This window comes from Bos javanicus, chromosome 28, assembly GCF_032452875.1.
Source record: "Bos javanicus breed banteng chromosome 28, ARS-OSU_banteng_1.0, whole genome shotgun sequence".
NCBI classification, from domain to species: Eukaryota; Metazoa; Chordata; class Mammalia; order Artiodactyla; family Bovidae; genus Bos; species Bos javanicus.
In genome coordinates, this window is record NC_083895.1 from 45,702,767 (window position 1) to 45,715,525 (window position 12,759).

Genomic DNA, 12,759 nt, shown 5'->3' on the forward strand with positions numbered 1-12,759 from the left:
AGTAATTTAATATAAACTATTTTTATAGTACCTTAAGATTATTTTAATTTTAAACACTTTATCATATATTTTAAAATGCTAAATATTTTAATTAATGTTTTTCCCTAATAAGAAATTTTATTTGAGCCATCAAATTTCACTGTCTTCCATCCAAGTATTAACCAGGCCTGACCTTGCCTAGCTTCCAGGCGCAGACAGGGTCAGGCACATTGAGAGTCATATGGCCGTAGACAGCTGTGGCTCTCTTGAAGGTAAAGAATAAGTACGGTATTGATGGATGTGACAGCCAGGTACCAGGTTAATTTACTTAAAAACAGATTAAATAATTTAAAGTGAAAGTTCATCAACATTTTCGTCATAAAATATAATTATTTCATGTTAGGTGATCTCCTCTGTTTTCCATTAACTCACCTGTATAGATGTTTTGTGTTTTAATTGTAGTCTGCCCGTGGTTTTGGAATGAATGGAAATAATACAACATCAGGGAAAAGAGTAGGTAAGCTACAGATAATTTTGAAAACAATATAAGGTTAATAATCATAGCATTATGCGTACTATGAATGTGAATTTTCAGAGAGTACTGAGAAGAACATTCTCTGTGGTGTATACAGAGCAAACTTCCTTAGACTTTGTTCCACTGAAGAAACGATTGAGAGAACTGACCGTAGGGCATATTTGAAGACTGAAACAGAAATTGAGGTTGAGGTCTCTATTGTCTGGAAAAGGATATGGTCTATGTGAAAAGATAAGATGAATGAAAAATTAACATGTATTTCACAATTTATCTAGTCCTGGCCACTCTAGAGCCATGTGGGGTGCAGGATGAGTTTTGAGAAAATACCCTAGAAAGGTGTTTCTTAAACTCATGGTCCAATATCAAGGACAGTAAGAGCTCCACTTGATGAACTGGTTATTTCTGGATAAAAGAAAGGGCTGGTCTCTTTGACTAGCACTTTCCTTATTAGCATTCCTTCTACCAGTGGTGTCTTAAAGGCATACTGGCCAAACACTTGTGAAGAAGCCATCACTTCACCTTTTGTGTCCTGGTGCCCAGGCTAGGGATGGAGACTAGCACATGTGCACCGCGTTTGTAGCCCCAGCTTCTAAAGGCTACCTTACGTATTAGGGTTGTCATGTGCGTTTCATGTCTTTAAAGAGATAACTAAGGTTTGTTTCCACTACTGTATAAAGCCCAAGGTTCTAAAGTTGTAATATATCTACTTTTTTTTATTGTAATAAAATTTACTATCCTAACCATTTTTAAGTGTACAATTGAATGGTGTTAAGTACATTCACATTTTTAGCCAACCAGTATCACCATGTATCTCCAGAACTCATTTCATCAAAATGGAAACTCTGTGCCCATTAAACTTTAACTCCTCATTACTCTGTCTCCCCAGACCCTGGCAACCACCGTTCTGTTTTCTGTCTATAATTTTAACTACTCTCGGTACCTCACATAAGTGAAATCACTCAGTATTTGTCTTTTTGTGCCTGGCTTACTTTATGTAGCATAATGTTCCCAGGATTCACCTATGTTGTAGCATGTGTCCAAATCCCCATACTTTTTAAGCGGAATAACATTCCATTGTGTGTATATACAGTCTCTTGCTTATCTGTGCGTCTATGGATGGACACTTGTGTCACTTCTACATTTTAGCTACTGTGAACAATGCTGCTACAGACACTGTACAAGTATCTCTTTGAGACTCTGATTGCAGTTCTTTGAGTGCATATCCAGCAGTGGCATTCCCGGAGCATGTGGCAGTTCTGGTCTCAGTTTTTTAGGAGTTGCTGCATCTGTTTCCATAGTAGCTGTGCTGTGCCACATTCCCAGCGGCAGTGTGCAGGTTTCCAGTTTCTCTACTTTCTCACCATACTTGTTATTTTATGTTTTGTCTGATAGTGGGCATCCTAGCAGATATGAGGTGGTATCTTACTGTGATTTAGATTAGCATTTCCCTGATGACTAGTTATGTTGAGTACCTCTTAATGTGCTATTTGGAGATCTTTGGAGAAATGTGTGTTCAAATTCCTTGCCCTGGAGGCAGGAAATAAAAAAAAACACCTTGCCCATTTTTGAATTTGTGTCTTGGTTTTCTTGTCGCCATATATTCTGGATATTAATTCCTTATGTATGATTTGCAAATATTTCTCCCATCTATAGGTCACCTTTTTACTCTGTTGATGATGTCTTGATGCTCAACAGTTTTTAATTTTCATAAAGTTCAATTTGTCTCTTTTTTTTCTTTGTTGCCTGTGCCGAGTATTGTGTTCAATAAATTGTTACCAAATCCACCGTTAATGAAGCTTTTCCTTTACGTTTTCTTCTAGAAGTTGTGTAGTTTTAGGTCTTACATTAGGTCTTTAATACATTTGAATTAATTTTTATATATGGTGTAATGTAAGGGTCCAGCTTCATTCTTTTCCATGTGGATATCCAGTTTTCGGGGCTTCCCTGATAGCTCAGTTGGTAAAGAATCTGCCTGCAGTGCAGGAGAGCCCAGTTTGATTCCTGGGTCAGGGAGATCTGCTGGAGAAGGGATAGACTTCCCACCCCAGTATTCTTGGGCTTCCCTTGTGGCTCAGCTGGTAAAGAATCCGCCTGCAATGTGGGAGACCTGGGTTTGATCCCTGGGTTGGGAAGATTCCCGGAGAAGGGAAAGGCTACCCACTCCAGTATTCTGGCCTGGAGAATTCCATGGACTACAGTCCATGGGGTCACAAATTTTTCATCCAGGTTTTGAGGCTATATTCATTAAAAAAAAAAAAAAAAAACCTGTCCTTTTCCCCATCAAATGGTCTTATTAGTACCTTGTCAAAAATCATTTCATTATATATGTGAGAGTTTATTTCAGAGTTCTCTGTTGTGTTCCATTGATCTGTATGTCTGTCTGTATGCCAGTGCCATGCTGTTTTTGATTAATGTGTATCTACTTTTAATATTATAATTATTTTCCTTTGAGCATGTGTGCTAATTTGCTTCAGTTGTGTCCAACTCTTTGCGACCCCGTGGACTGTTGCCTGCCAGGCTCCTCTGTCTATGGGATTCTCCAGGCAAAAATACTGGCGTGGGTTGCCATACCCTTCTCTAGGGGATCTTCCCAACCCAGGGATCAAACCTGCATCTCTTACATATCCTGCATTGGCAGAAGGTTCTTTACCACTAGCGCCACCTGGAAAGCCATAAGTAGATGGCAGTTTTCTTCTGACGTCTATTTAAATCTGTCTTGTGCTGATCCACAGCTCAGCTCTTGGGAGTTTGAATTGTACTTGTTCCAGCTCCCTAAACTCTGATTCAAGCTACAGTGCTTTCTTCTGAAACTGCTGTTGCTGAAAAGATCTTCATAATTTTCAATCCAGTGGATGATTCTGTACACTTATCTTGATTGTTATGGCCCTTCTTAGAAGAGTTTTTCTCTTTCCTTTCTTTTTTTATTCTGGGCTGTTACATTTTTGTAGCTTTTTGTTTTTGTTTCTGTTTTTTTTTTTTTTTTTAAACTTCAGGTTTCTTTTGAACTTGTTTTACCAGCCCCTCTGCTTGTCCCCAGATATATACTCTTGATTGATTTCATTTAGGTCAAGTCATCAACTGCTACCTGCAGTTTATGATTCCCCAAACTAGAGCTGTGTAACTTTTTGCCATTTCCTTCCTGCCATACAGTAATAACAGTATCATTCTCAATTACTTAGAAGAGTTTGTGAAAATTCTGGCATAAGTTTTGTTTAATTGACTTAAGTTTTTCCATTGGTTCTCTTTGCTTTTCACTGTAAGGTCTTCCTTGGAAATCATACCCATCCTCATCATTTTAGTTATCATTTTTAGGCAGATGACTACCAAACTTGTATCACAAACACTGCCTTATTACTTTATTGCCTGACTTTTCTTTTGGGTGAATTTTTATAGATAATTGTGTTAGACCAAATATTAAAGTAGGAAGTACCAAACAAGTGCCTTAATCCAAATATCTTTATTCTCATTCTGAAAAGCAACTTTTCACATCAGCATTATTTTATTGACTTTTTCTGTTTTCATATATGTTCATTACATATTTGAGAGAAGGCTTCAGAGAAGAGTTAATGATTAGTGATATCTTCTTACTGGATAAGTAGAATGTTACTAAGTTGACAAAGTTCCTGAGCGTTTTAGAAGAGGAGGTGGCACTTGTAAATGGATCTGGTGTGTCATTCAGGGTGGGGATGATGTGGCACGTGATAGAAGATGGCCCTGGAAAGTTATAAAGGCATATTGGACACACAAGTCCTTGAATGTCAGCCCATGGAGTTTGAATTTTTCCTCTTTGTAGGAGGGAACTTGCCTATTTGGGCTGGTTCCCAGCAGAGAGTATGTGACTAGTACTTGTTTTTTTCTGTAGTGGGGAGAAGGATAAACGGAAACCACTGTCATAGGAGAAGACTGCAGTTCTGTTTCTGTGCCCCCTCACGCTGGTCACTACTGTGTGCTCTGCTTCTGCACATTCACAGGAGTTTGTGAATGAAAAAGGGTTGGGAAACTTAAGTACCCCAAGGAAAGAAAGACATGAAAATAATGACTACGCTGAACTAAATTTTTGTCAACAGATTTTTTTTTTAACTGCTGTTTAAGGAACAATATCCTAAGCCTGAATTCCAGAGATAATTGCAATTAGATGGACGTCAGAGGGTATCTGGCAGTATGCGCCTTTCCTCTGCATCCTGTGCAAATGCCTGTCTTATTTTCATTATTTAAGAAGAGGAAAGCATCCCATCACCTTGGTGAAATGTTCTTGATAACTCTTAAGTGCCCTTGAAGAAGAAAGTGCTTATTAGCTTGAGTTGCTACCTGACCACCATTAGGAGTCATAAGTTAGTTTCCAGTTTGGGGCAGTTTTTTCCCCCCAGTTTTGGGCAAGATCTGGGAGTGTATTTTAGACTAGTCATAAAGCATTCATTTTATTCTGCTTGTATATACAGAACCCAACCCGGATTGTGGCAAAAGGCATGCTGCCAATTAAATGTAATTCAACGTTTTGAACCCTTGAAGGATTACTTTCAGCTGCTACATAGCATTAAGCCAGGCCTCCCAAAGCTGTTTTGGTAGAGAGTGGGCGCCATTTCCACCGACACGCCTTCCCTTTGTGTTTGCTTTGTTTGCCTTTTCCTCCTTGGCCTTTGGGGCCACCAAGCACTGGGCACTTGTACTTTTATGTAACAGCTTTGGATGACGACATTGAGCCTCTCTGCTCGTCAGTGGGGTTTCTTGGAGTTTTGCTCAGTTTTAAAAGCATTTCACTTAGTATTAAACTGATTTAATCCTTTCTCATATAATAGCAGATGTGCTCTTACATTTAAGATAAAAAGTCAACCTGTTGCTATAGCCCAGAGTTTAGTAAATATATTTTGGAACGGTTGTAGTACTGTGAAATTGAACAGTGCACCCTACAAGTCACTATTGATAATACCGTATTTTATATAATTATAATATTTTAAAAATTCAGAATGCTTTTTATTGTGAGAACTGAGTTGACCTTTGAACACTTAGAAACTTAGGGAGAAAAATACATGTCCTGTTATCTTAAAAATGAACAAATTGAAGCTTTAAAGTTAAATAATTTGCTGATGGCTCGATGCATTTAGTTTCTGTGGTATAATTAGCACCAAGAGCTCAGTTTCATGACATTCTCGTGCTCCTGCTTGGCGTGAAAGAACAAGGTGATTTTAATACGTATGTTGTTCCTCAGAAGCTTCATAAATACGATTTTGAGCCAGACATTTTTCTTGATTCTCTGTCAGAGTGTAGTGTACTTTAAATATACGTATTGCCTTCAGAAATAATCAGAAAGGTATTGATATGTATAAAAATGTCTTAGTCAGTAGAAATTACCATGTCTTAAGAGAAATAACAGTTCTAGTTCATCTTTATTACAGACTCTGTAAATAATTTTAGATATAAAAAAGCACAAATTGATATTTATGGCTGAGAGGTTTGCTGTGACAGGATGTGTTTAATGTTTTGTTTCTTAGTATTTCACATTTAGAATTTTATTTCTGTGTTAATCAAGGTGTCCTTTCTCTGAACAGGAGAATGTAGTCATCACCTCCCGCCTGTGAAAGCCCCTATTCAAACAAAGAAGAAAACAACAAAGCATTGTTTTCTCTGTGGAAAGAAAACTGGACTGGCTACTAGCTACGAATGCAGGCAGGTTGGCTAGCTGAAAAGTTGAGATGCTTGCTTTGTGGTGACCCAGCTTAGGGATACAATAGAAAATATTCTTTAAATTGCCGCTTCATAATATCATTTAGATGATGTTCAAATAGCACTCCTCAGCTGAACTCCTTATTGGCTGAATAAATAGCAGATAGATAGCTTACGCATTTCCAAACTCCTGAGATCCTCTCCTGCCCTTTAAAGTAGGATATATAAACCAATTGAAGAGTGTGTTCTCTTTGTCTTATGATAGATAGTCTTGGTTTTTCTTTGAATGTAGCTTGGGAGAAAGCCTCTTCCAAGATTCTATTTTAAATTGAATAAAAAGGACTAAATTTAATGTTAATGTACTGTTAATTATATGGTACACTTTTGTTTCAAAAGAGATGAATAATATGTTTACAAAAATAATGAGTTTTTCTACCAATAACTATTTAGTAGTATTGATTAATATGCTCCAAGGATGGTGTCTGCCCTTAGGTTGAGGCCAGGCATTAAGTAAAGCTGCTGCTTTTTAGAGTGTATTCTGTTCAAATAGAAACAGCTTACCTTATTGCTGAAATACTTTAAAATCCTTCCATGGCATAGTTAGGTTTTACATAATTTGATTTTCTTATAAGACTGAATTTCTCAGAAATCCACGGTTTGCCCAGGCTTGCCAGATATGAAAGAAGGCGGTGCACGTATCTATTGGCTCTCGCAGCTTTACTGCTTCATAAAGGTCTACATCCTCTTTCACTTCAGAGGAGATTCTTTATTATACACTTGGACATTCAGGGACAATTAACTTGTTCTTTTTTTTTGGGGGGGGGGTGGTGCCTGTGCTTGTTTATAAGTATAAGGGAAATGTCAATTCTGAAATTGCTAAAGAGAACCGAAAGGCTCCTGTTGGACTACCTGAAGTCAAGCTTTGATCTCCCAAAGAGAGGAGGCTCTTACAGAAATGTGGCTATTCACATAAACTTTTTTTGTGCTTTAGATGTGGAAACAACTTCTGTGCATCTCATCGCTATGCAGAAACTCACAGCTGTACCTATGATTACAAGAGTGCAGGGAGGAGATACTTACAGGAGGCAAATCCTGTGGTTAATGCACCAAAGCTTCCAAAAATCTAACTCTTGCTCTGCGCCTAACTGTTCTGCACAAGGAGTCGTATTACAGTGACAGAAGAAATATTGTTTAGACTGCATTATTTTTGTTCGACTCCAAAAGACTTGCCAAATAACAAAAGCTTATTATGTATACTGTTGTAGAATGAGAAAGCTACTGTATTTGACACCTTTATTCTTTGGTGAATCAAAAAGTTTAAAAAGTAGTTTTAAAAACTTCATAATGATGTAGCTCTGTTATTACATGTCTTGTGTTAAGTATTTGATATTGCAATTTTACTAAACAAGTCTTCAAAAGATGCACTTTAGGAAGCTGACACTGACTGCGTAGCCAGCTTCCATGTTGTACAGAAATGAGCTGTCATATAATGGCTCTACTCAAATCTACAGTTTTTTTGTGGGGGTGGTGTGGGTGGGGATTTAAAAAAAACCCATACGTGAAAGTTCATTGAATTTACTGGCAAGTTCCTTTTTATGTCAAGCTTTTTATAAAAAAGAACATTTGGTTTTCCAGTGTGGTTTTAACACATGTATTTCTTCTGTATTCAGATTGGCATTTGGTATGTATCCATTCTACAATATAAAACACATCATGTTAATCATAGTATATCTCTCTTAAAATACTGCTTTTTGAATGGTAGTCCCACTTGTTGCCATTAAATAGAGAACCCAACTTTTCACCTTTTGAAAAGTGAGTATATTGAAAACAAAATCTCAGAGCTTGGTTTGTTTTTCTTATGTTGAGTGCTATTACCAGGAAAAATTCAAATAAATATTCAATTTCATTATGATTTTGATTTGATTATTTACAATAATTTTCTCTTATAAATACTTAAAAAATAAAACCATTTAAATAAATCAGTAATTTATTCTGCTTGGAAAAAATGACTATCAGTATAAAAGAATTCTTTAACAGTATAAGGATCCTGCTCCCCAGATGTAGCTAATACAGCATTCAAGCTTTGAGGAGGCCGCTTGCCTTATGGAAGCTTAGTTGAATCTGATGCTGAACCCTGGCAAATAGCTAACAGGCAACCCACGTGGACTCTGCAACTCTGGTCCAGCCCAGGTGGGACATGTGTGGGTGCCAGAGGCTAATACAGAAGTGAGCAAAATGGGGAGTCCTGTTATCTTTCCTCTATTTCTTGTGCTCTGCTGCTGCTGCTAAGTCACGTCAGTCGTGTCTGACTCTGTGCAACCCCAGAGACAGCAGCCCACCAGGCTCCCCCGTCCCTGGGGTTCTCCAGGCAAGAACACTGGAGTGGGTTGCCATTTCCTTCTCCAATGCATGAAAGTGAAAAGTGAAAGTGAAGTCGCTCAGTCGTGTCCGACTCTTAGCGACCCCATGGACTACAGCCTACCAGGCTCCTCCGTCCATGGGATTTTCCAGGCAAGAGTACTGGAGTGGGGTGCCATCGCCTTCTCCATTCTTGTGCTCAGTCGTGTCCAATTCTTTGCAGCCACATGGACTGTAGTCCACCAGGCTCCTCTGTATATGAGACTTTTTCCAGGCAAAAATACTAGACTGGGTTGCCATTTCCTACTCCAGGGGATCTTCCTGACCCAGGGATTGAAGCAGCATCTCTTATGTCTCCTGCACTGGCAGGAAGATTTTTTACCACTGTGCCAGCTGGGAAGCCCTCTACTTCCCTCTGCTAGTAAGGGTTAATAGCATGCTTTTTAAGGGGGGCTATCTGTATAGGCTAGTGAAAAATATTTCTGTGTCGCGTAGTTCACTTTTTTTCCCTTTATCAAGACCACCTGTGCTTTAGATATTTAAAATCTTAAGAACTCTGTTATGTGGATAGGCTGCTGAAACATGGAGCAAAACGTTTTATTCTATAGATAAAAATGAATGCTTAGGACACATTTGATATATGCTTAGTGCACTATGCTTTTTAAACCAAGACCATGCATTGTGGAAATCACTCTTGCTTTAAGTTTACCAAAGATTTTGGTCAAAGTTGAGTCTTTTTACTAATTTCTAAGTCACTGAGAAATAAACCAGTTTAATTCAAGATATTATATCATTATTGGGAAGCATTTCTTAATGTCTTAAATTCTTATGAGGAAGTGATCATAGTTTTTAGAGACCTTAGATCTATCCTTGCATTGCTAGTAAGTAGAATGCCTTACACATAGGCGCTGTTGTATTGGACAGTTTAACCATGATAAAAATAAATGCATTTATACTGTTTTATATAACTAATAAAATCTAGCTTCTGGATTTTTAAAAACAGTAAGCATTTGGTTTTAGCGGCACTAAAAATGTCTGAAAATTTTTAACTTTTAACTTGCATATATTTCACATAGTTAAGTTTAGTGAATTTTAGTCATTCTAATATGGGAATTTTACATACTAGGATGTTTTAAAATTTTGTAAGTGTTGTGACTTATGGAGGTATTTAATTATGAAAAAGACAGGAGTTAGTTTTTTGATACATATTTAATAATATGGTTTTATACCATTATGACAGATAATTCAGTCTTATATTTAGCAGTGTTTTCCAAATTATGACCCCTGTACCACTCCTGGAACATGAGATGATTTTAAGTAGTACACAGGTGAACATTTTAAGAATAATTATATATTTTTAATGTGTATCAGAAGAAAAATGTAACTCTAAGTAACAAGTAGAAAATAAATTTATATAGGTTAAGAAAGTTGATTGAAAACTGACAAGGTTACATACAGCAAAAATTGTAAAAACAGATGTGAGTGGCTGGAATTTAGGAAAAAAGGTATGTTTTCACTTTTCTTTGAAAATTATGTTAACCTTTCAAAGTGATGAAAGTAAATGACATAGTTTTAGGGAAACTATAAAAGGATGAAAAATGAAAGTAAAGATTTCACCAAATACCTCCCCAATCTCGTAATGATTTCTAATTTTATTTTTTTGGTAGTTACCATCATAACACTAGCCAAGGTAAATAGACATTATTTTTTGATACCACATTATTACAGGCAAGGAATTTAGCATGATAATACATTTTAGACTTTCACTTCCCAGTTTTTCAGTGCCTTAGTGTAGTGCTTATACTGCCATAACAGAACACCACAGGCTCTGTGGCTTAAACCACAGAAATGAGCTTTCTCACAGTTCTGGAGGCTAGAAGTCCAGGTCACGGTCCAGCACGGGGGGCCTCTGGTGAGCCCTCTCTCGCTGCCTTTCGGAGAGCTGCTTTCTGACATGGCCTTTCCTTAGTGTGTACACATGGAACTCTGACGTCTCTTCTCATGAAGACATACATTAATAGCATGACTTCCCTGGTGGGCCAGTGGTTAAGAATCTGCCTTACAGTGCAGGGGACACTGTTTGATCCCTCTTCAGGGAACTGAGATCCCACATCTCCGGAGCAGCTAAGCCTGTGAGCCACAATTAAGAGTCAGTCTGTGTGCCACAACTAAGACCCATCGAATGCAAATCAGTAAATAAAAAAAAGACAATACCATGGGGTCAGAGTTTCACTCTTATGACCTCATTAATCTTAATTACTTCCTTACTCATCCTAAACCTAATACATCCTCAATGGGTTTAGGGCTTCAACATAGGAATTTGGAGGAGACACATATTTAGCCCACAGTAGTCAGCCGAGTTTGGAGAAGGCAATGGCACCCCACTCCAGTACTCTTGCCTGGAAAATCCCATGGATGGAGGAGCCTGGTAGGCTGCAGTCCAAGGGGTCGCTGAGAGTCGGACACGACTAAGTGACTTCCTACTTTCACTTTCCACTTTCATGCATTGGAGAAGGAAATGGCAACCCACTCCAGTGTTCTTGCCTGGAGAATCCCAGGGACGGGGGAACCTGGTAGGCTGCCGTCTCTGGGGTCGCACAGAGTCGGACACAACTGAAGCGACTTAGCAGCAGCAGCAGTCAGCTGAGTTACATTGAAAAAAGTGAAAATGTTAGTCCCTCAGTCTTGTCTGACTCTCTGCAACCCCATGGACTATAGCCTGCCAGTTTCTTCTGTCCATGGAATTCTCCAGGCAAGAATACTGGAGTGGGTAGCCATTTCCTCCTCCGGGGATCTTCCTGACCCAGGGATAGAACCCATATCTTCTATATTGCAGGTAGATTCTTTACCATCTGAGCCACCAGGAAAGTATTTCAAATTCACTGACTCCTCTGCAATTACCCTAGTCCATGTTACCATAGCTTTCACCTGAGCTATTGCAATAGTTTCCTGACCAAGCTCCTCGAATTTAGTTCTATGCCCTTCATGACCCATTTTATATTCTTAAACGTACTGTTCTTACAGAACCAAAAAAATTAAGCACATCAACGTCAAAATGTATCAGTGACTTGTGTTCTTTTACAAAGACTCAAATCCCAACCCTTCTTACTAGTAAGGCCTCTGTATTCTGGCTTCCATCTGCTTCTCCAGCCTCACGCTGTACTGTCTTATCCACGTTTTCTGGGATTTGCCCACACTAACTTTTAGTTTTCCTAGCTTGTTTGCCCATTAACACCTACTCTATTTTGTCAGATGCCAGCTCCATCATTACTTTCTGAAGGAAGGCTTCCCTGATCTTTAAGTCAGTACCCTTTCTCTCTTACATTAGTACTTTTGCTTCATGGAATATACCATGGTATTATTTTGACACTTGTGCTATCCTTTGAATTGCACAAGATGCCAAGTCCGTGAAGGCAGGAATTCCCTTCCTGTCCATCTATCTATCCTTGTTCCCAAGCATTGCATATTAACCCTCGTTAAATCAACTTTAAGTGATTATATAGTCTTTTCTGCTTTGCTTTTAGGTTGATTTTACATTAAAAGGCAACAAATAAGTTAAAGTATTAAATTTATAGAAATATTATTGAAGACACAAATAGTATGATATTTTTTTCCCCATAATCCAGGGTTGCTAGAATGGGCTTTCCTTTAATTCCTTTCTTTTGCTCAAAAATATACATATTTTTGTCATTTTCATTCCTTTTTTGTACAGCTCATGGGGTTTGTTTCCAGTTGCTTTTCTCTTTGCTTTTATCAGATTAAGAATGTTCATGTTTTAAATCATATTGTTTGTTATGAATTCTTCATTTTTAAAAATAATTTTTTTGTTGTTTTATTTTTAAACATTTTTAAAATTTTAAATTTATTTAATTGGAGGTTAATTACTTTACAATATTGTATTGGTTTTGCCATACATCAACATGAATCTGCCATGGGTGTACACGTGTTCCCCATCCTGAACCCCCCTCCCCACCTCCCTCCCCATACCATCCCTCTAGGTCATTCCAGTGCACCAGCCCCAAGCATCCTGTATCCTGCATTGAACCTGGACTGGCGATTCGTTTCTTATATGATATTATACATGTTTCAATGCCATTCTCCCAAATCATCCCACCCTCTCCCTCTCCCACAGAGTCCAAAAGACTGTTCTATACATCTGTGTCTCTTTTGCTGTCTCGCATACAGGGTTATTGTTACCATCTTTCTAAATTCCATATATATGCATT

General features: G+C 38.1%; 1 protein-coding gene across 9 annotated transcripts in view; it reads left to right on the forward strand.

The window, feature by feature from the left end:
- ZFAND4 (zinc finger AN1-type containing 4) overlaps positions 1-8,087 on the forward strand; it is a 52,139-nt gene extending 44,052 nt beyond the window's left edge. For 8 of the 9 annotated variants that reach the window (XM_061405716.1, XM_061405718.1, XM_061405719.1 and 5 more), the window contains 3 exons: positions 442-496; positions 6,061-6,178; positions 7,167-8,087. In XM_061405716.1, the coding sequence (XP_061261700.1) occupies positions 442-496; positions 6,061-6,178; positions 7,167-7,302 (309 nt within the window). In that variant the 3' untranslated portion in view covers positions 7,303-8,087. Of the gene's footprint in view, positions 1-441; positions 497-6,060; positions 6,179-7,166 lie in introns of those variants that run through there. The other variant, XM_061405723.1, reaches the window with a different exon arrangement.
- The last annotated feature ends 4,672 nt before the right edge of the window (positions 8,088-12,759 follow it).